Source organism: Gorilla gorilla, chromosome 5, assembly GCF_029281585.2.
Source record: "Gorilla gorilla gorilla isolate KB3781 chromosome 5, NHGRI_mGorGor1-v2.1_pri, whole genome shotgun sequence".
Taxonomy (NCBI): domain Eukaryota; kingdom Metazoa; phylum Chordata; class Mammalia; order Primates; family Hominidae; genus Gorilla; species Gorilla gorilla.
The window spans coordinates 121,250,829-121,275,824 of record NC_073229.2 but is presented as its reverse complement, the minus strand read 5'-3'; the positions used below and the strand labels follow the sequence as shown (position 1 = coordinate 121,275,824).

The window sequence follows — 24,996 nt, the reverse complement described above, 5'->3', positions numbered from 1 at the left end:
ACCAGGGCTGAATGATAGAGTTATTGAGATTCTGAGCAAGATGCAAGCAGATGTGATGTTTGCCAGTACCCACCGTAAACAATATGCCAGCAGAATTTTTTAAAAGAGCATGTGTGTACAAATACGAAACAGAACTCATTTGAGAAATTTTAACACCTTCTTCCTCTTTAACCACGTGTGCACCAAACTCAAGCAACTGCAATTAACGATCCCTCTTGAGACAGCTGACCCATGGACATTTGGTCTCTGAAATCTACAGCTTCTAATGACATCATGAAACACACTTTGCAAAGAGAGAAATGCCTTCATTAAATACAGAATCAAGTAATTGCTAAAATAAAAAGATACCAAATACACTGAGTCCACTAGGGACATAGATTTGGTGGCCAGTCCCAACCCAGACTGCCAAAGCCAACCTGTTGTGTCATATCCCATTACGTTCAGCTGATGAATATTAAGCCTACAAATCATTTTGGAATACCGTCATAATCAAAAATATTTACATTACCAAAATCATAGAAATGGCAAAATTCAGCAGACAATTGCCAAGGTTCATCCATATTTTAGTATATGGAAAAGAGAATAAAAATATTTCTTTTGGGGGAAAATAGTAATTGGGTGTTCATGAAATGTAGACAAAAGAAGGTACAGGCACCATCCATATGCATATTCAACCCCCAGCTGTTAGATGAAAACCCTTCAGATACTTCTCATCTCTCAAATTCTTCATATACTTCTACTTTAGACTTGTCCTAGATACTGTTTTAGGTCATTTGGGCTATATTAAGTTAATACTTGTTTTTTAGAATAAACCATAAGCATGATCCCCTCCTAGAATGGCAGCCCCTTCCAGAAGGACGTTGCAACAGGACAATTCAAATCATTTCTATATTATGCAGAACTCTGAAAGGGTGATGTATTGTGTATAGCACAAAACTAGAGGAGGTGAAATGTTTTGAGTAACAAAACAAAAAAAGGAACCAAAAAGCAGTTTATTCAGATGCTTCCTTTTCTCTATATAAGCTTAAGATGCATATCTGTGTGTGTAGACTTGGCATTCCAATTACTAATTACTCTGGAATCTTTTAAAATTCATTAATTAAGATAATGAGGTGTTCTTATATATGATTCTTACCTGGTTAGGTTCATACACCATTAGCCTGTTCTGATATTGTGCCGTATTAGTTACTCCACCTGTAATGGATTAAAATGTGTTAGAGCTTTTCATGAATAAGAAATAGGATATTCCAACATAAGAATGAGATACAATTAAAGGAAAATTAGCTACTGCTGAGGATCTGTTTGTATACCCTCATGGTGAGCCCATGACATAATTAAGAAGCTTATTGTTGAAGCAGTTTCATTTTCAAGAAACATTTCAGAAGCAATCCAGTTAAGAGCAAGCAACAAGTATGCTGACATTACCAAGAGGACCCCAATTCTGACAAGCTGTTCTGCATGGCCAGAATGAGGGGCAAAGTATTAGGGAGTGAGAGTGAACATAGTACACACAGACAAATCTCTATACAATTTATGCCATGGACATAGTTATATGGAAAATTCTTGTCCTTCACTAAACTGTCAATTTTAAAGCTCTAACATCTGTACTCTAACACAGTGATATCTTGATATCTCTTGATATTACTTATCAAAAAATATCTAAAGCCAGTTCTGTCCAATAGAATATAACAAGAGCCACATATGCAAGCCACATATGCAATGATAAATTTTCCAGTAGCCACATAAAAAGTAAAAAGAAACAGTGAAATTAAATTTAATAAATTTTATATACCCCAGTATAGCCACAATTATCATTTCAACATGAAATCAACATAAAAATTATTAAGATATTTTATATATTTCATATTCTTTTTTTCATACTAAGTCTTCAAAAGCCAGTGTATATTTGACACAACACATCTCAGTACAGATTAGCCATGCTTCAAGGATTCAATAAGTCACATGGGGCTAATGGCTACCACACTGGGCAGCACAAATCTAGGGCTCTTCAGTGCAATTGCTATTGTGGTGGACTCTTTTGAAGTCCTCTTGACAACTGCTTAGATCTAAAAGACCTGAGACCCACCTAATCAAGAACCACTAAAAAATCATCACACTTCCAGCTAAGTTTCTCTTATTTGTCCTCATACTTCTTTTCATACTTGTAGTGTATACTGAGCCCTGTAAAACCCAGAAATTATTCATTTTGCTTTAAGTTTTACCATTAAGTGGAAAAACTCTAAAAAAATACATAAAACAGCATAGTAAGAAAATATCACCAATAGATATTAAATGTTAGATAATAAAATATCAAGGATATGGGACCAAAGAAATCTATCTTTAGAAATATTGCCTTACATGTAGTTCTAGACACTGGTGTAAAACGAATAATATTCTTATTTTAATCGGTATCACAAAGAAGCAGCTAATTTTTCAATAAAGATATAAAATTAAGCCAGACTAAAAAAAGTTTCCTACTAGAATTTTTTGAATTTAAAAAACAAACACTGTTAAAATACTGACCAAGATGGCCTTAACATTCCCCCAGCTTAACTAAACTAAATAGGTTGCTTCCTGACTCTAGGCCCCTTGACCTCCCTTTTCTTAGATTACTTACTTTAGAAAACTTGTAATCATAACTTCTTTCTCTCCCTTTTTGAGATGTAAATCATTTCAAAAGCTGCTTGCCAGTTTTATAACCCAATAATATCTTCCTTAAAGTCCAGAGAGCCATCCCTTTGAAATGTAATCATCAAGGAAGATAGTGCTCTATATCCCAGCCTCTATGGGAAGGTAGGACGGTAACTTTTTTTTTTTGAGACAGTCTCGCTTTTGTTGCCCAGGCTTGGAGTGCAATGGTGCAACCTCGGCTCACTGCAACCTCAGTCTCCCAAGGACCCTAACTGTGATAGACACCAATTTGCACCAAACACAGATGGCCTAATCACAGAGACCAAAATTGTCAACTCAGAAATAACTGCATGGGTACAACACATCCATTAATCAAGCTCCTCTGAAATGTTCTTCAGTACTTTTCTACTAAATCACCCCAGTGCTTAAAAACCATCCTCTTAAAAACTTTGCTTAATAGAATTGATTTCAGACTGTATTCTGATCTCTCTCTCCTATTGCTATAGTCTTGAATAAAGTCTTCTTTCTCTGTTTAACCTTATCTGGTGCAGTTTTTGCTTTGACAGTTCAAATACTTTGAATAGGTCACCACCATCAACTACATGGCTAGGAGTCAAGTCAACAAGAATCCAGAGGATTAGTGTCTAATCCTTAACTGAGCTGGAATAATCAATCAAAACTAATGGATACATAAAGGGGAAGGAACGTATCCAGGCCAATCATTACTCTCTCACTCAACCCCAGGAGGGAGATTATATCTTTCATATAATTGGCTTTGGCTATTATTAACTAGAGGACTATTTTTAAAATTCTCTCAGAAGCTTGAAGATTTAAGATTTTAAAGATCAACAAAAGCTTTGTCTGCAGAGAAATCCACAAAGAACACAGACATGAGCTTCCTGCCCTCAAAGAAAGTCTTCTCTGGATTTCTCATCGAATATCTCATTTTAAAAATGAAATCAGAGGAAAGGAAAACACTCTTAAGAAAGCTGAGGCTGAAATGCCTATATAGTCAAGATGTGTGTCAAAATAAATATAGGGTTGTGTTTGCTTTTACTCCCAACCTTCCCTTTCTTGTGTGATTAAAAACAGAATGTTCAATAATTCTTTCTCAGCATAACCACACAAGAATAATTTAATCTCTTGAGACTTCACAAGTCTTCAGGGTTAAAATAATTGCTAGTGCTTTTGATCTGAGCCATAACCACCAGATTAATGTGCAGCTTGCCTACAATCACTTCTCTAACTGAAATGGAACAGAGGGCAAAGCTCCACCCATCATTTAAAGACCTCAAAAGTTTCTCTACTTGTTTTAGAAATATGGGACATAATTAATATCTACTGTAGTAAACTGTTTTATGACACTATTTGAAAATACTTACACTACTGTATGTATCAGACTCTGCCCATTATAGATTAAACATACAACCAATGGATTCGAATGTAGCTATTACATCCCCTCTCCCAAGCAGGGCATACAATTTATCTCCATGCTTTTCAGAATTATTATTTACTGTCTTCCACAAATGCATCTATAATACATTTTCTTTTTAATCTGCACTCAGTAATTAGATTCTTTACCCTTACATACAAATTTTCACTCAAATGACAATGTTTAGAAATGAGATATTAAGTTACTAGTTGGGAGTAAAAATTAAAGTCCCAGTTATTTGATATTAATAGATTCCCTCTAGAATGTTAAACCACAGGAGGTGCCTAACAAACCTAGTGCTGCAACTTTTGCCAAGTCAGGATTGCAAAGAAAAACCTTGGAAACTGGTTCTCTTGCCTTCCCCTTTGAAATAATTTACAAATGAGCATATAAATAAAAATCATTTTTCTCTCAACACTAAAATACATTTTAAAAAAGCATCCCAGTTTGCAGCCCACATTTCTTTAGCAGTGTTACTCATTTGCAGGGCTTTATCATTACATTCCCTTCACATAACACTCTTCGCTTTTAGATTAATCTGCTGAAATGAGATGCTAAGGATTTGCATACAGATTTGACTATACAAAAATAGATATGGAATTAATAACAGTCTCTATATGTTTTAATTTCTCCTAGACTGGAGTACCCTTGCCTGCAGCAGTATTCCTGGCTTTGAAAGTCATCAAGCTGATTTGTCTGCTCTGGGTTACGATGCCACATGCTGCTATACTGTCCCCTGCAATCAAAGCACTTGCAAAGATAGATTCCATGCCTTCCTCTATCGAGTATATTTTATAGATTGGCAGTTTTGATCTCCCTCCCCCACCCCAGGGGGGATAATCTGCATCTTAACAGCTTTCTATAGATACATCTGTCATTAAATATGCCATCTCATATCAGCATCCATTTTTAAAACCAAGTTTTCTCTAACTTTGAAGTGCCACAGTGAAAGTTAAGACTTTTCAGCCAAAATTGAAAATGAGCAACCCTGTCTTATACTTTTGAACTGTGACTTAAAGATATACTGCAAGGTCCCCCAAAGTCAAATAAGTCTTTAAAAACTGCCAGAAGGAATGAAAAGTTACCACCATGCTACCAACAGTGAGAAATGCTTTCTATCATCAAGACAGGAGAAAAGCATTTTTCTTAAGCTTCCCTGTACAACTCGCCACAAAATGTTGTGACAAATGGATGAGTGCATACTGGAGAGATGACAAGCGACTGCCAAACAAGCAACCTTTGTCTCTGCTACTGAGATCACTGACTCTCAAACTCATATTCTACTCAAAAGCAACAACTGGTCAATGCCGGCAGTGCTCATAAAATAGAGTGTGTAGAAAAACTGCTCTCATTGTACATGGTCAGACTGGGTCAAGTCTGATGGCTCTGCTAATTTTTTTTTTAATGACAAAAAATACCTCTGTTGGTAAATAGAGTAAACTCCAGGAGTAGATGTCTACGGTTCGTAATGCAGTGCTAACGCACCACCAGGACAGAGTGGGATGCAAAGAACTGATCCCCACATGCAGGGTGGAGGAGCATGCTCCAGGTTGGAATTCTGCCAGCAAATTCAGGATTGAGGAAAACCATCTCAAGTTCTCTGCAACTGTCTTGGAGACCTGCAGTGGCCAGGTTCACACTAGTCTAAGGGAAGAGTTTCAGGACAGGCTGTGGCATTAACATGGGTCCTACATGACTGTATCCTTGGGGAAGCCATTTAACACAGCCATGCTCAGCTTCCTCATATGCAAAACAGTGATGATGATACATTCCTCATAGGTTTCAGATGAACTAGAGTGCAAAGCATAGAGACAATCCACAGAGGGAAGTTTGCTACAATCCTGTAGCTGTTTATAAAAATTTCTTACCATTTCCATAAACTTTCTCCAGTTCTTGAAAGACTATAACTTCACGCTTACAATTTAATTACCTAAATTACAACCTGCCATTAAGTGCAAGTTCCTATTAGTCACTATTTAGAGGGCTACACTCATTGTTAGCCCTTAAAAAAAGTAATACCATAGGAACATTTATAATAAATGCAAAACCAAACTTACCTATTTTGATATGACATTAGACTGTCCATATTTTCTGGATGTTTATAATACTAAACAATTACAGCTAAGAATCTTTCTACTAAATTAGCATCTTGAATAGAAGCATACATAATCCATGCATTAAATTAAAACTAGTATCCATATTATTTCTGTCATACTTGAGGAACCCACACAGATGATGGGTACTTAATATACTCAAAGCCTGCAAAGTCTCTAATTTACAAAATACCTATAAAGGCAGGGTTGCTGCATTTGAAAATAGAAATTATGTCATTTAGAGCAAATAGGTACAAGCTTGTGACCCAGAAATATGTAAAGTATGCATTATGTATTGTTTTAAATAAATGAAATGATAAAATGGGGGTGAAATCAACCATAATGCAGATATCAATTAGATTCACCTGCCCTTTATAATCTCAATAATATTCACTCTAACTCCCATTCCTCATTCTGTAGAAAGTTGAAATCCTGCCTCCAAGTATTTTTGCACATTCCCAGCAGGGTCAAACTCTCAAGGCCACCTCTGTCTGTCTTTCATGTCCCAGCTTTGCTGTGCTCTTGGATCTTTTATCTCCCTTCCACCATCAGCTAAGTTCTTCAGCCATTCCCTATTTCTATGGCGTAGCTTTAACCATCTTCTCTCCTCTTGGGAATAAAGCAAATGATATTGTTCACATATTCTTTAGTAGAACAATAGAGCTCACCATTTAGTTTACCGTCTTTTACTAGACCCATCTAGTTAGACACAAATCAATCATCTAAACAAAGGGGGTTCTCTCCGTGAGAAGAGTTTTGTAGCCAATGATTTGGACATTAAAAAAAACAAAACAAAACAAAACAAAACCTTACAACACCAATTTTAAAGGCCATTAGACTCCTGTAGTATGTAATTCTTTCAGAAAAAAATTTCTAATCTACACCAATGTATTTTAGAGTAGTTCCATTTTATCACCTTTCTCTTTACATTTTAAATTTTAGAAACTGAACCATAAAATCGCAGAAAGACATTATGTGTCTCTTCTCTCCCCTGAGAAGGATGGACAGTTAAGCAATTAAGGACAATCAATGATTGTTGATTCTAAACAAATCCCCAGATAGCACTCTGCTTCTGTGTATCATTTACTTTCAGTTTTATGCCATTTGGAAGTTCTTTTTTTACAATTTAAGCATCTATTTTGCAGACCTTCACTGTCATGATAAACAACTGGTAACCTGTGTGGTTTGGTGGGAAAAGCATGGTCTAAAGAACCAGAGACACAGAGTTCAAATTCTAACTCTGTCAGCTATAAGCTGTGTGATCTGGGGAGTCATTTAACCTCTTCAAGCCTCATTTCCTGGGCAGTGATGTGAGGGTAAATCAACAAAGTGCAACTTATTCGGGATACAGGTAAGACAGTTTAGGATGAAAGCTTTGTTAATTATTTGGAGAATGTAGGTGATCTGATTGCTTTCTTTCCTTTAAATCATTTAGCTCTCTAACAAGCATTGTAGAATATTACATTTCTGTTTGTTTTCCACCTCAGTTCAATACTACAGTAGCTTTGTTTTCATCTCTTTCAGATGCGGGGTAGGAAAGATTGGGGCACAAGTGAAAAAAAGAAAAAGTAACTGCTGGGGGCAGCTGGTTGCTAGGATCTAAAGCAACAAAGATTTAATTCTTCATGGACATTCTAATTCACTAGGAACTTTTAAGTGGATGTGCCAAGTTATCCACCTCCTAACCTCTACCAGGCAAGTGGCTTCCTTACATCATGGCCGCCTCCAGGGACAACAAGGGGGCATTCTCTTACTACTTACTCCCACAACACACACTTTTCTCCCTCAAGCAAACCTTCAGCCCTTGCCTCTCACCTAACTGAGATCCTAGCTTGCGGAACTCCTTCCAGGAGGATTCTCTGGACTATTCCAGTCTCATAACCTTTCCTCATGAGTGAATCCACAGATCTGCCTTCTTCAGTCCTCTGCTGAGCACCATAAAATGACAGAAATTTGAAAACAGAGCCACTACAGTTTTGTGGTTTCCAAGGTTAGTGTGGATTCTGAACACCTATTTTTCTTTAACCTGTTAATTCCCTCTGTTTTCTCTCAGAGGCTTATTCCAAGGTCACTCTCCTCAGGCCCTCTACTTAGTCCTGACAGGCACAATCTCGACAGACCTGTTTCTCATTTTAATCAATCTACAAGAAACCTCCTCAGGTTCCTACCCCTCACCTGTGAGCTTACCTAGGTTCACACCCATAATTAACTCCTTCCCTCCAGGCTTAAGGGTCCCTCCCTTCTCATGTTCAAGACCTAACCCCTGCCCAGTTCCTTGCCTTTCAGGACACTGTGTCTGTTTTCAATATTGTATCCTCAGGACTCTTCACTGTTCCTGGTACCTGGGAAATGCTCTCAGCCTTTACCAGCCAAATGGATGCCCCTCCTCCCTACACCTTCAATTTCACTCTCTTTCCTTATTAATATATATGCTCGGTGCACTTGCATCCTTAAACAAACAAAATCCCTCCTTCACCTCTGGATTTCGTCCTCTAGCTACTCAGCCAAACTCCCCTCTTGCTTCCTTTTCTCAGCCAAACTCCCCTCTTTCTTCCCTTCTTTCCTTCTTAATCTCCTTTATTCTTCCTAAAGCCAAAATGCTATTTATTAATTTATAATGAAAAAATGAGGCTGTTACATGAACTAAAATATGTGAACAACTAAAAACAGCACATTCTCTCCCTATATGTATACAGGAAGCCAGATTGTTAATTGGAAAGTTGTCTGATAAGCTCAGATTCGGGGAATGAAGTTTAGAAAATACGCTTGTTCATTAGTATTAGACTAAGAAAGGCTTTACCCTAACTTTTTGCCAAGGTAGTCTGCACCTGGGGTTTCTATTTCCTCACTTTTCAATCATACCTTAAACTACTGTATTCTAGTTTCCACCTTCTTCCAATTCCCTGAAACTGCTTTCACTACAATTTTCCCAATTAAAAAATGCAGTGGAAATATTTTGGACCTTGATATCCCTGTAGTGTTTCCCAAACTTCTGCCCTTAGCCCCTTTCCAGACAAACTCTTATCCATCTCTCTTGTCACACTCTCTGCCTCCTCCTCCTATTATCTCACTTAGATTTGCTCTGAGAAACCAAAGGAAAGATCTTCTCTCTGAGTCTGAGAAGAGGGGGTTTTGAGGAAAGTGAAGAAGTTCCAGCCAGTGAAGGAAAGGGGTGAGAGAGTAGCAGTGGGGGATAGAGAGGGCTGAGAGTGCCACTGTGCGTGATGTGCTGAGAATATACCCATACCAAGCCCTCCTGCTAATTGTCCTCCTCCCACAAGTAGAGCCACCTAGGTACAGGGACAGAACAAGCAGATCACTGGGTTTGTCAAACACTGCATGTTTCCCAGAGGACAAGATAATTATTGAAGTGATTGGACCATGAAGTTCAAGTGTGAGGACAGGGAGGAGTTAATGTATAATAGAAAGTAGCCAATGGACCCGCAGCTAAGTTAGGCACCTCCAGGGTTAAAATAATTCCTCAGTTATTTTAGGTGCTACCTTTCCTGCCTTCTGCAATAGTCACTCCCTGCTTTGCACTACTTTTGTACCTTGGAAAGACTTCTGCTGTCACCCTCTAATTACCTGTTTAAAAGTCTGTTCCCTCTACTATATGCTACTTTAATGCTCCAGCACTATCCCGGAACAGGACTTGGAGAGGTTAGGAACTTGAGCTCAGCATCTCATGATGGATAAGAAATGCAGCACAAGTTTTGTGTGTGTGTGACCACGGTCTGTGGTCTCAGCGCACCACAACTCAGCCTCTGCTATGCCTGCTGGTAGTTTCCAATATTTTGTCTACAATTCTTTTTTTTTTTTTTTTTTTTTTTTTTTTGAGATGCAGTTTCGCTCTTCTTGCCCAGGCTGGAGTGCAGTGGTGTGACCTCGGCTCACTGCAACCTCCACCTCCCGGGTTCAAGCAATTCTCCTGTCTCAGCCTCCCAAGTAGCTGCGATTACAGGCGCCCGCCACCATGCCCAGCTAATTTTTGTATTTTTAGTAAAGATGGGGTTTCACCATGCTGGCCAGGCTGGTCTCGAACTCCTAATCTCAGGCGATCCACCCGCCTCGGCCTCCCAAAGTGCTGGGATTACTGGCGTGAGCCACTGCACCCGGCCTTTGTCTACAATTCTCAAGATGTAAGTAAAACAATATCTGCAAAAAGATAAGGCAATTATATTTTTAAATGTTAATAAAATTTTACATTATTTTAATTAATACTAGAAAAACCCAAGTCCTGATAGTAGCTTTGAATAAATTAAAGTTATTTAAAATGGGGCAATGCAAACTTCATATAAATTTAATCAAGATGAAAATACACATAGCTTCTAGGGAGTTAAGCCTTAACAAATGTCCTTTCCTTAATGAAATATCTGAAAAATTATTTGATTGCCAGCTCCTAGAGGGCAGGAAGTATGTTTGCTAAATTAATTTCATGTATCTGTGACTCAGCACTATACTTTACAAGGATGTGGCATTCACCAAGAGAATCAAGAAAGCACTAAATATTGCTTTTGAGTAAATGCAATAACATTTGTCTTATTTTTATAGTTTTAAAGCACTAACTTTGCAGTTAGCCTCTTATTTTGCTATCATTTGATGAAAATGAAAAAAATAAGCTGTTCTTCATGATGAGCTCAGGATTAATTTTCCCTCACACACACAAAAAGGTTCTTTTTAGTAGTTCACAAACTATACCTTCCAACAGAGAGCATATATTTTAAAAACACAGCTTAGGATATTTAAGAGCTTATTTTACCTTGATACTGTGAATTTCAAATCAAAATGGTATGGAACACTTGTGAATTGGGTCACAATGTCAAACGCTACAGGAGCCTGTAAAATTCGACTCTAACGTCTTTAATTAAATGCTAATGGATATGTATACACAGCATGATTTTCTGGATTCCTTTCAGCTTGTCATACTTTTAAAAACTATAAACAGGTTTCAAGATTTCCTGACCCCAAAATGGACCACAATGGGGGAGAGGTGTGGAGAGGGAGTGAGCACGCTGGAAATGTCAAGTCTCTAAAGAAACATTCATTCTGTGTTCTAGAGAACAGAACCAAGACCCTAAAATCCACCTTCTATAATCCATACTACCCCCACCTCAGGCAAAGTTTGCAAAATACCAGAAGGATGCCAATGACTCAATCCCCATCAATTAAATTGGAAATACATGATTATTTGGTAAAGGATAAGGAATAGCCTCAAACATTTTCATCTGCTCCAGTAAATCAGGTTACACTCCCAACTCAGTGATAGGCAGGGTGAACTATACCTGTATTTTTGTTAAGGGGCCCATTAGCAAATCTAGTCACCCCTCCCTATTCATGGTTAGATTCACAATTGATTTATTATAAGCTGGGCCTGAGGAAAGAGGCAGACGACTGAAGGTATTAGAAATGTCACTGGCGATTTCCTCTTCTTTCCAATTAAAGACATTGTACTGTACACAGCAAAGTGAGTTTCTCATCTCAAGTACACAGTAGGGAGAAACAAACCTGAGAAAATTGTGATTGTTTTCATTAAGTTTGGTTAACAGAGGCAGCATATATTAGTGCAAAAGAAGAACAAAGAAAATGTATTTCCTTTCACAGTAGGAGAAAAACAAAGTGAGATAGCAATAAGGATCTGTAATAGGTTGATAGATTTAATAAAATGGAAAACGAAACATATAGACACATATTGAAAGGGAAGTCAGCTTGATACCAGGACGACGCATCTAGCGAGTCTAAGAGGAGCTTCTGTGCTTTCTTAAGGCCTCACTGAAGAAGGTATTAAATCATCATATCTTTAAGACTATGTAAGGGAAACCCCAGCATTCTTTTACAAGCTAGGTTTACAGCCAAAACACAAGGAATATTTATTAAAATATTTATGAGAAATTCATACAAAACTTAGAAAATGCAGTGCAAAATTTAGGAATACAGTATATTAATAATATATGAAACTAAATGAGTCAATGGAAGGAATGTCAATTGGGAGAAAACATAAATGGCATTGATTTCATAAACCCATTGTTGTTTTGCCATCCAAGACAAGTACAGATCTGTTCCTTCTGTTAGCAAAGACTTATTTGCTGCCTAGCTTGAAATTTCTCCAGCACAGCTAAAAGAATATAGTCTTGGTGGTTATTAACTGTTGAAATATACATTTAAAGAAAAAGGAACAGTAATTAGATAAATGAGGTTTTAATTTAAATATATCTACATATACTAACATACATACTTGTTTCTAATGTTTCTTTGGTATAGAGCCAGTAAATGTTGGGTCCACTTCATCTGTCTGCTTCCTTAGTCCTAGTCTTCCCTTCATTCATTAATTTATTGAGCACTTAAACCCTGATGTGAGCTAGGTTCTGTCAATAAAAATCAGTGAATTGCCAATAACTGAGGCACCGCTCAGAGAAGCTGAGCCTGTGACTATCTTCCTGGTTATTGAGGACAGCAGAAGAACAAACAGTCAAAGTCCAAATGAATTTAAAGAAGTGCAAGGGAGAATTTTGTCAGAGCAGGTGTTAGAACACTAGAGACGATTATTGAGGAAAGCTGAGAAGCCTTTGCAGGTGTACTTAAAAGTGATGATTTCTTCTAAGTACAAACATCAGGGTTATTCTTAATATTTAAGTTTTTTACCCTTTCTATTCCTCTTAGTGCTTGATGACACAGAAATCCAACAAGTTCCATTTGGGTTACAATATGAGTATCTTCCAACTGGGAGAAAATGCAGCTTTCTTCCTGATAGAAAAACCTTTCAAAGGAGAACACTTAGGGCCTTTCTCAAAACTAAGATTGAAACACATGTTGATAATGTGATGTTGATAGCATAGGCCTCACAGACTCCTTCTGTATAAGCAAAAAGGCAGCCCAGAGGGGTGTGACGGGTCTGTGGGTGTAGAGAAAACAAGATTGGCAAGGAGTAGTTAACTGTGGATTTTGGGTTGTGGGTACATGGGGTTCATTATTCTAGTCTCCCTACTTTTTCCATAATCAAAAGGTTTTCAAAAGAGTTTTGAAAAGGTAAACTAGAGCTCAAACTGTACTATTAGTAAAAATAGGAGAGTAAATAGGAATGAAGGGTTAGAATGGCACCAGTAACTACCATTCACAGGTAATTAAAAACAAACAAACAAACTTTGTTTTAGGCTGGGCACAGTGGCTCACGCCTGCAATCCCAACACTTTGGGAGGCCAAGACTGGTGGATTGCTTGAGCTCAGGAGTTCGAGGGCAGCCTGGGCAATGTAGTGAAACCCTGCCTCGACAAAAATTACAAAAATTAGCTGGGTGTGGTGGTGTGCTCCTGTAGTCCCAGCTATTTGGGAGGCTGAGGTGGGAGGATCACTTGAGCCTGAGAGGTGGAGGTTGCAGTGAGTCGAGATGGCACCACTGCAGTCCAGCCTGGGTAACAGAGTGAGACCCTATCTGAAACAGCAACAACAACAACTTTGTTTTGGTAACTTAAATCCCTTCCCTCAATGCACAGCATAGTGATTACTTGGATATATACCTATTGCTATACCCAGAAAAATGGATTAACTGGGCTTATACTTCTCTTGCCTTGTCTTTGATGAAATGGCTCTAGTCAGGTAGCCAGGGGTGAAAGAAAAAGCAAATGACCTAGATAAACCACAAGCTGTGCAATACAATCCATGAATAATCAAGAGCTGACAGGAGAAGTTCTGGTAGGAAAAAAACAGTTGTGATGGACCAACAATTTCCACCTTGAATTTTTATTCCATTAGGCACTCAGAAAGTCACAGAAAGGCGTATTATTTCCAATTACATTGCTCTCTAGAGTAGGTGCTCAATAAATGAATGTTAATTAGCTAAAATGGCATGCTTGGTTCAATCTTTCAATTACACATGGCCACAGTATTAAAGCTTGACTTTTAAATATATACCACAATGAAAGTGTGTTTTGATAAATCCAACATGAGGTATGTTCTACCTGATATCCAAAGAAGACCATCAGCCACATATCCAGCATGGCATGAAAGGGATCTGTCAAAGGACTGAACAAAAGTCCATTTGTTCTTCTTGGGGCAATATCGCTCAACTGTAGGCAGAACCTGGCGCAGTTCATTTCTGCCCCCAACTGCATAGAGGTATTCCTCCATGGCACCCAGCACAAAATGCTCCCGGCAGTTTTTCATGGGTGCTATCTCTGCCCAGGAATTACTGCGGGGGTCATAGCGACAGGCAGTCCTCACAGCACACGTCCGGCCACTGGCATGCTCAACTTCCCCTCCTGCCACAAACAGGAAGTCCCCCATGACTGCCACACAATGGTGGCTCCTTCCCACAGGCATGGGAGCCAGCTCACTCCAGTTGGCAATGGCAGCTATGAGAGCATTCTCCTGATCAACAGGATTGAAGTACCGAAGTTCCTTGACCTTGCAGACCTCGCGCTTTTTCCCACCAATGATATACAGAGTGTCTGACTGGAACCGTGGTTTGGTCCTGCGAGTCTGCCAGACAGGCTGTGCATAGATGCTCTGGTGGTATTCCAGGGCCTCGTTGACGAGGGCTGTTGCAGTCTCACTTGCTTGGACAAGGGGGTGGGACAGGGCAACTGTATGGAGAGTATCCACATCCATTAGGCCAAAGCGGATGTATTGCAGGAGCTCGTCCATGTACTGGTAGTGGCAGTTGTGTTCCAACCACCTCACAGCTAGCTGAAACAGAGGGAAGTGAGATGAGAGGAGACACAAAGGTAAGAAAGAAAGAGAGAAAGCAACAGCATATAGGTAGGTTACCTGTATTCTTCCAGGCAGGTAATAATACAAACTTTCTTACAAACAGTATAACTGGAATATTTTGAAGCCCATGTGAGGAACTTTTTTTCTGTCTCAGCAAAGACACAAAAGCACTCAAGACATTGCTGTAGGGGTAAGAAACAACGTGAAGCAACACTGATGGGGGCTTCAGATACCATTTGGGGTGAACAATAATTGATTTTCAAAGAATGAAAATACTGTTGTGAAACAGCCTGTTCCCTTATGTTTCATGCATAAGAGGCTCAGTACACCCCACCACCAGGAAATGTCAATGGTGGGAGGTGTCATCAAAGCTCAAGTAATATATGTCAACCCATAAGCCAAGGTGCTGTATCAATATGAGTAACGTAAGAAAATATGTGATCATCTGAGACCACAGGGTGTACTTGAAAGAAAATCAACATAACACTAGTAGAATGATTTAGAAAGAAAAAAGACTCCCCCTCCCACCCCACATCCCTTTAGTAGGTATAACAATCAGGAAGCAAGAAAAGAAAAAGTAAGATTCTAACCTATTAATTTTTTCTCTCAATTAACTTTTACCTTGAAGACAGTTGTAATTTGCACATGTAAGATACTGGAAATTTGTTAGAGTCATTTTCACAAAAACAGAATATAGAGGAGATCATCTTTGTATTACGAACATAATAGCAGAATGTAATCCTAACCTTTTTATTCCTTTCAGATCTCTTCTAAGAAGGAAAGGAGTTATAACATTTTGATATGAGCAAAGAGAATTTCTTAAAACTAAAGCAGGTACATTGTCATACATAATAAAAATTATTGTTTAATTTTGTTATTTATAATAATTTTATAAATAACATATATTTATTATTAAATAATAAAGAATATTGTTTCATTTTGTTATTTATGACAATGTACCTGCTTTAGTTTTAAGAAATTCTCCTTTTTTTTTTTTTCAAATTAAAAAAATTCATCAGGGCCAGGCACGGTGGCTCACGCCTGTAATCCCAGCACTTTGGGAGGCCTAGGCAGGCAGATCAAGAGGTCAAGGGTTTGAGTCCAGCCTGGCCAACATGGTGAAACCCTGTCTCTACTAAGACTACAAAAATTAGCTGGGTGTGGTGGCACGTGCCTGTAGTCCCAGCTACTCGGGAGGCTGAGGCAGGAGAATTGCTTGAACCCGGGAGGCAGAGCTTACAGTGAGCTGAGATCGCACCATTGCACTCCAGCCTGGGCGACAGAGCAAGACTCCATCTCAGGAAAAAAAAAAAATCATCAATGAAAAAACCACAATTCATTTATGGAGCACCTAAAGTAATTTAATTAGTGTGACTTAATAGTTAAGTTTGGCAAACCTTCCCACACACCAGCATAATGAAGTATATCTAACATCTCAGTCAACATATTTGACATGAATTATTCTTAGCAGCACTTACATTAAAGTAGATCTCCCAGACAATGTGAATGTGAGTCTGAAGGAATTAGCAGGAAAGAATGAAGCAAAGAAATAGAATATCAAATAATTTTGATAGGGATAGGAGGCAGGAAATTCTGGGCAGAAGAAGGTGGGTCCCCACTGAGGGCCCCACCCTCAAGCCTGGCACCGCAGCCCAAAGTGAGAACATACATTCCTGTTTTATGCTGGAATGTTGACTTTTCCAAAACCACCCATGATCCACCCCACCCCCCATCCTGTACCCATAAAAACCCCTGACACAGCCAGCAGAGAGGAGAAGTGACTGAACATCAAGAGTAGAAGCAGCAGCTAAATGTCAAGAGACTACAGTCGGAGAGAAGCAGCTTGACTTCAGAGGGACAGCTTGACAGCATAGCTTCAGAGAGGAGTCCAACAGGGCATGGCCAGACTTCAGGGGAAGATTACCTTCCCACCCCACCCCCTTTCCAGCTCCCCTTTCTGCTAAGAGTCACTTTCATTGGCAATAAAATCCCCCACATTTACCGTCTTCATCTTGTTTGTGTGACTTCATTCCTCCTGAACGCCAGACAAGAACTCAGGTGCCAAGAGGGTGACCCTCCACTGAGCTGTTAATATTTAAGCCGTCCACAGATGGCAAAGATAAAAGAAGGTGTACCGTAACACTCCTTCTGGAGCTTTGGGGGCTACAGGCACTCCCCACTAGATGCTGTGGTAGGGCCTGCACAGAGTTTTGCTCCTGCCAGTGCCCAAAAGCACTTGCCAGGTCCTGCACTCACTCACCTGCATGTTCCCTCCCATGAGGGGTTGGGTGCAGCGGGTTCGAGTGAGTGAAGTGTATCTCTGCTGGCACTGAAGCAGCTGGCTAGCTCCAGCACCCGCATTCCAGTTCCCGCCCGTGAAGGGGTCAGGGAAACTGGAGGCCCGCCCAGGATCTTCCTCTGGGAGCCTGCCTAGGATACATCAGAAGGGTGAGTAAAATGCAGATCTGTCTCTTCTTGTCCTCAGACTTTCTTCTGAGCTATGCCTCTTGCAGGGGACAGGATGCAACACTGCCATCTCTCTCTTTCCTGCAGGTGAAAGGAATGTTGGCTCTGTTTCCGTTCATGGAGGCTTAGCCACCATGTGGGACCAGAATAAAGTCCTGGGGCAACTGAAGGCATCTGGCCAAGGCCACTCCTCAGTGTTGCTGGAAGGCCCCTGGACTGGACCCAGTCCCAGATGTAACAGGTGGTTGGCTAAGACCCCCCCCCCCGCCCCAGACTTTTCTGTGGTATCTTTCCTTTCTTCCTTTGTGGTTTGAAATGGCTCCTTATCTGTTCTTTTATAATGTTAAGGTTTTGCTACAAACTTCAGAAATGTTACTAAGTAGAATAAGCATTTGGCCCAGCAATCAGATAAGCAATTCAGAACAATGTGAATTGCCACAACCATCCCCACACCAACAGCAGCTGGCTTCTGTTTTGAGTTTGCCCCTGCCGGCACCAAAATAGCCAGCTAGCTCCATCGCCCGTGCTCCGGTTCCCGCCTGCAAAGCTGTCAAGGAAAATATCCTTCTTCAATTTTATCATGCTTTACTTCCTTTTTGAACCATGGAATCAGGATTCTGGGCTTCCCTGTTCAGATAACAGATTTTACTGGGGCATCAGGGGAAATGTACTGAGGGAGGGAAGAGGAAATGTGGTATTCTCAGACCACTGCTCCTTGGCAAACACAAACTGGGTTTTCAACCTGGTGAAAAGAATCACTAAACTCTCTAAGGCACTAGATGATTTCAGACATTCAGAGTTTCTGCGTCCAGTTGAAAAAGGGCTCCAGAAAGGCAAGATGCATTTTGGGCTTGTCTTTTTAGTTTTCTGAATGAAGTGAACGTGGAAGTGAATTCACTTCTGCTACGTCATGAATCGCATCTCTTAATGAGTGACAGAGTGAGAGAAATGAAAAAGGAAATGTCGCTAGGTGCCAAGGAGGCAGACACGGTAGAGGTCAAACAAGCGATACACTCTAGATGCTTTTATAGAAGGTAGCATTTTTAACTAAATAAGATACCAACCTGACACAAAATTATCTATGTATGGTAATATCTGCAATAATCAAAGATATTGCAAAAGAAATGAGTGATATGGAAAAGTGGTACTCATCAATCACCAGGTCTCTGCCAGAAGTGGAGACAGTTCCCACATGCTGCACCCTAGATTTTCTCTACCCTAATCTTGGAATTTTCAAGACACGGGGTTCCAATTATTTCTGGGGAGATTGTTCAGCAACTTGATAAATAATTTTCCACTCTTTGCCCACAGTGTTTTTAAAAGTTCTCAGGGATAAAGTCATCCGGCTCAAGGTCATTTCTTATGCACGAGGGAAAAATTTCTGAAACGTAATATTTGCTATTGTTCCTAATTTAGTCAAGTAATTCTAGCTGATATTGCTTTGCTCTGCAACCAATTTCTTGGCATTCTTATATCCTTACAGTTCTGCATCCACATAGATACTACCGGAAACAGCACAAGAGACATTAGATAAATATCCATGTCTCCATAGGCTCTTTTTATAGCATAGTGCTGCCCATTTAATTATTTTTCTCTCTCCTCATAAATCAGCTCTGCCTATGCCATAATCAATCTTCTAGCCCATCTCTGAACACCCTCCGGTTTATCTTTATCTTTCTAGCAAGCAGTGTTACTAACTGCGTGAGAAGCACACAAGCCTCAACTAAGCTATGCTTTTAAGAAAATCTCTAAAGGATAAAATTAGCCATGGAACAGTGACCACTGTGATCTATTACTGATTAATTTCTGGTTTGTGGTCTACTATCATCCCACATCACATGTGTCATGATGCTTTCTGTGTTCAATTTCTCCAAATACTATGTATTACAGAATATTTTGTGCATAACTATTAGTTTGCATTTTCTGAGACATTTTTATCTTATTTCTTTCCAACATTTCTAACTTCTCATAGATTTCATATAACTTTCAACTTTTATCATTTATTAATATTTTCAGACTATACAAGTCATCCCTACTTGTTGGGTTTATATTTTTTTCCAGATCAAAGGTGAATCTAATTTACAACTAACCATCTTGTCACCAACTACAAACTTAACATGTACACAAATTACATGGGGGTTTCTGGTCAAAATGTAGGCTCTCATTCAGCAGGTGGGGGACTGGAGGATGAGGAGTCTGCACTTCCAACAAAGTCCTTGTTGCATATGCCACTGGTCCATGTACCACACTTTGAATAGGAAGGCTTTGGACAGATTTCCATTCATAACAGTATTCTCCTATCAGGCTGTCATGAATTTAGTTACTCTAGGAAGCTGTATTTATTAACTGTTCCATCCACTATGGTAAATTGCTGCCTTATCAGAGGAAATTCACTCTGTTTTTTAAATTTAAGCAGGTATAAATCCAGTGAAGTTGAAGTAATGCTTAAGTTATGATATAAGATACTTAATTAGCTTAATATTATGGATGAGGTAGCATTTTTTGAGACCTTGGTTCTAGATAGTCTATAAACACTCTGCATTTTTGCCTTTGCAATAATAAACACATAAATGTAAAAGTGTTACTGTGCTCTGTTTTTACGTTCATAAGAATCTAAAGGAGAAACCCCACTGAAATCACAGATAACTCTTGTTTATTCAAATAAATAATTAAAAAATGGCAAAGAAAATTCAAAACAATGAGCCACTTCAAAATCACCTCTGTGCTGTGAACCTCATCTAACACTATTCACTGCCATGCTGGTGGAGGGAATCCTGGAGCCCATTTAAGGAGCTTAAAGACTACTACAGTAAGAGGAAAGCTGATTTATCATTGGGGCATCATAGAACCCAAAGACAACAGTTAGCTTTGTGGTATATTTCGGTGCTTAAGCTTGAAAAAAATTATTCTTGGAACTGGTGGCTTTTAAAATAATGGCATTACACTGAGAAAGCACAACTCAGGGTAAGCTGAATCCTATTCTATCTTATTTATTCTGGCATACTGAAATCCCTATCACCATAAACTCTAGGATTTAATGGGGAAGAAAATGGAGCACGCAGCATTTTTGGTGGCCAAGCCAGCAAGAGTGGAAAAGAAACAACAGATTCAGTTTAGGAGGACATTATGAAAGAGTGCTTAAGAAACATGGCCATTAGGTAAGACATTTCCTAAACCACCTGCAACACAGCAGACCATCATTTCCATGTACAACAGGAGGTCTCTCAAGTACCCTGCCTGACCCAACTCATCTGACCACAACGGAGAATTGTTGCTTCCTAAAAGGAACATTAGCTACAGCTTAATCCAACTTCAAACCAATTGATCCTCAGATATTTGCTAAGAACAGCACCTGACCCACAGTTTGCTATACATATTTGTGGCATAAATGGAAAATTCGGTTTTTAGGCTATTTCTCAGATTCTCTTACACAAATAGTATCAAATCCTTTATTCACACATACATACACACATATTTATTTATCTATCACAGGCTTCAGTTTTCTATTTTATTATATCATCTTTATGGCTTTCTTCTAAGGCCTTTATAAGCCCTCAAGGCTCCACACTGCAGCATACAGTGCCCTAAACTTAGATTCATAAGCCCTTGTTTTCTTCCCTCACATGTTTGGTGTTGGCCACTTCTATTTGAGATTCTTGGCAAAGCAATAAGCATTGCAGTGTTTTAAACCTTCAAATAAATTATAAAATATTTGAGCAAGAAGAAAGCTGAGTCCACTTGGCTCAAGCTTTTCAATTTTACAAATGGAAATCAAAACCAGACAAGTTAACCGACTTAACCCAAGTCATACAATGAATTAGCAGAAAAGCTAGAACTAGAAACTAAGTTTTTAACTTATACAATGTATTTTTTAATTATATCTACTTGTCATTATTTTTCCATCAATAATTATTTCAAGGGAAAATCCAGGCAAATGCACTAAGTCCAAACATAACTTCTTTTTTTTTTTGAGATGGAGTCCTGCTCTTTCGCCCAGGCCGGACTGCAGTGGCGCGATCTCGGCTCACTGCAAGCTCCGCCTCCTGGATTCACGCCATTCTCCTGCCTCAGCCTCCTGAGTAGCTGGGATTACAGGGGCCCACCACCGCGCCCGGCTAATTTTTTGTATTTTTAGTAGAGACGGGGTTTCACCGTGTTAGCCAAGATGGTCTCGATCTCCTGACCTCGTGATCCGCCCGCCTTCGCCTCCCAAAGTGCTGGGATTACAGGTGTGAGCCACCGCGCCCGGCCCAAAAATAACTTCTATATTCAGTAAATTAGAAAAATAAATTCTGCTTTAAAAATAAGAATGTTTTGCTTCAAAATAGGTTGGCAGTATTTTTCAATGAGCCTCATTTATGGATTACTTCAGAAATAAAGACCATAGGTTTATGATACCAATTAAAGAGTTTGTAATTAAAGAACAAATACTGAGGGGAAAGGACATGTCTTGAGTGTTGAATTATTGCTTCACTTTTTATGAGAATACATATTTCACATTTAATTTTTTTTTTTTTTTTTGAGACAGGGTCTCCTCTGTCACCCAGAGTGGAGTGCAGTGGCGCAATCTCAGCTCACTACGACTTCTGCCTCCCAGGCTCAAGCGATTCTCCTGTCTCAGCCTCCCAAGTAGCTGGGATTACAAGCGTGCACCACTACCACCCAGCTAATTTTTGTATTTTTAGTAGAGATGGGGTTTCACCATGTTGGTCAGGCTGGTCTCAAACTACCGACCTCAAATGATCCATCTGCCTTGGCCTCCTAAAGTGCTGGGATTACAAGTGTTAGCCACTGCACCCGGTCTATTTTTTAAATGTATTTTAGTTCTAGATTATTTCTTGTTAACTAAACTTGACCCAAAAATATACAGAACAGATAATCCCTTCCGTTTAGTTTTCTCAGCATATCCCTATTGATTGCTACTCTACAGAGTAGAATATATGATATATAATCCTAAACATAATAGTATAATCCTAAATGCTACAAATGTTGCCCCAGTTCAATTAAAATATGCAATTTAATCATATGTATTTCAGAAATATATCAATTATATGAAAAAAGTTATATTCCTAACATTATCAAGTCCTCATATTGTGATTCTAATTCCTTTATTGTTCATGTGAAACACACTCAGATAGAAGCTGCTGTTTTGATATCTAAAATTCCTGATCCTTTTAAAGAAGTGGATGTTTTGAATTCCAACTGCTTGTATATATCCATATATATTATACACTATGACCCCAAAGGAATGCCAAAACAATGAAAATGTTATTCTCCGATTTCCAGAAAATACATTAATTATGAAGACATCCCAAATTCAAGAATAAACATTATTGCACTCTTCCATAGAACTGTCTTTATATCTTGCAAATATATATAAATACAAGTGCCCTTAAAAAGCAGGTTCTCATCAGATGAGTGATCAAATCTTTTAAAGCAATGCTAACAAAGAATAAAGCCCTATGTCATTGTCTAAAAGTAACAAGTATTTTTTTTGTCTTGGTCTACAAATATTGTCTTTCACTGAAAGGATGTTCTTATCACAGAGCTCATCATGAAGAGCTAAGTAAGCAATGACTGGTCTTTTTGCTCACAGCCTTTATTCTGCTCCTTGGCCAGGGGCAGCTATTATTATGTTCCTATGTAAAATCTGGTTGCAGATAGCTCTGCTGAAGGTGCACACGGAGCCCTTCTCTTTGCAGAATCCCACGCTGTGAGGCACAAGTGTCCATATCCTTACCAGTCTTGTCATCCCATTGAGGTAAGCCAGGGCACCAGTCTCCCCTCAGTGCACAAAAGGCAGCATAAATTCCACACTTCTGCAAATTCAGAAAAAGACAAAGGAAGGGCACAGGAGCAAGTCAAAAACCCACTCCTGAACCTCCATCAAACAGCAGGGCATGTTGATGAGCTCTTGGGCAACAAGAAGTAGGAAGCCAGGAAAGCATGTTTTAATAGAATGGATGATGATGCATAGACGAATCTTTTCCTTTCTAAACAGAGTATCGAGCATGCTCTTTATCTTCTAATTTGTGTTCTCAAAGGGAAGAGTTCAGTGATTATTCTATATTAAAGTACATTGTTTTATATATTATTTTATAATGCCTTGAACTCTAATAAACATAAAACTTTAGCATGTTACCCTTTTAATATTGCATACAGTTTCTTTAAAAATGTGATGTTTCCCTAATGCAAGTGAGCAGGTGTTGCGATTTGCCATGCAATACTACACAGAAGCTCACCTCTTTAACGTGAATCATGTAAGGTGAAATAATGATGTCATAAACCAGAATAGCAACTGCCATAGAGAGAAAAGTATATACTAATAAATAAATGTGACAGATCTTATAGTTACATTCTCTTCCTTGAGACCAAATGAAAAGTTTCAGTTCAAAAAGACAACTTTCCCATAAAATTGAAAATCACCAGAAACTAGGGACGCAGCATCAGAGCATTTTCCTTTACCAGAACAATGAAAATGCTACCATGGAGGAATATTAAAAATTATAACAGTGCTCACCTGAGTGCTATATTTAAAACTGTGTCAACATTTTCCTTGTAAGACAGATCTTTCAAGGGAGATTGCACATTAACCATTATAGCTGACTACAGACTTATGTAAGACACATAGGCTATTTTTTCTTCTAAGAAATATATTTCAATGGAACCAAATCTGATGAGGCCCGAGGCTCATATACTGTAAGAAAAAAAACCTGACAGATTTTTAAAACAATATTCAGCTTATCACAGATGATAATAATACATTATTTCATTGTTCCTTTAAAACTTTGGGAAATTGAAAGATTGGTAAATGTTATTATGTTCACCTTTAGCATAAGATTTGTTCTCTGGTAATCATCTTTAAACACATTTTTTAAAGTACATACTTCAGAGTTCCAAAAGCGAAAAGCCCTTGCAACTAAAGGTGTCTATTTCCCACAAATGGGGATAAACACACAGGACTGGAAGAACCACAACAAAAACTACCCTCAGACCTGCCACATGTAAGTTCCAGATATTTAGTTGGGGTGCACGAAAAGTGACCTGAGTTGTCCCTTTGCTCAATCTTATAACAATAACAAAAGAGGATTTATTTAAAAGGTAAATTTTATATCAAGATGAAGAGAAAATCAAGATAGGATAAGAGGTGAGGTTAATAACCTGTGATATCCTCTCTACCTGTGAGATTCAGCCACCAGTGTAAGCTGATCTTTGGAAAGCCAGTATTAAAAGGGCAATGTGAGTATATGGCTGACATTGGATTAGTTATTTGGCTTCTCATTTTTAAAATAAATTAGTTGATGAGAGAGTCTCCTCCTTCTCTAGGATATATGTCACCTATGGATCCACCAAAAATATTTTAAAGTAGAATTCTCTAATTTTCCTAGAGGTGGTAGAGGCAACCAAAATTAATCTAGTACCCAAGTCACAGGTTTCTGTAGCACAGAGAGTTTTGGTAAATCTCTTTTCAGAAAAACAAGGTGACATTTTTTTGTCTATAATTCTGTGCTCAGCAGAAATGTCTGCGTGAATGTTTGCATGTATGAAAGTGCACATGCACGTGGGGCCAATGCAGAGAACTAGGTTACATCATAGTCACTCTCCCTAGGAACAACTTTGATCAGATTATATTATGAAACTGAATAATAATACCATCTCTTGTAAAAATAA

General features: G+C 38.8%; 1 protein-coding gene across 7 annotated transcripts in view; it reads right to left on the bottom strand.

Annotated features, from left to right (window-relative positions):
* Window positions 1–24,996, bottom strand: part of KLHL32 (kelch like family member 32) — a 242,441-nt gene that overhangs the window by 12,156 nt on the left and 205,289 nt on the right. For 4 of the 7 annotated variants that reach the window (XM_004044430.4, XM_055392006.1, XM_055392008.1 and 1 more), the window contains 2 exons: window positions 14,109–14,835; window positions 1,136–1,194 (listed from right to left, as the gene is read on the bottom strand). In XM_004044430.4, coding sequence (XP_004044478.1) covers window positions 1,136–1,194; window positions 14,109–14,835 — 786 coding nt within the window. Of the gene's footprint in view, window positions 1–1,135; window positions 1,195–11,734; window positions 14,836–24,996 lie in introns of those variants that run through there. The other 3 variants (XM_019030173.2, XM_055392009.2, XM_019030172.4) reach the window with 2 other exon arrangements.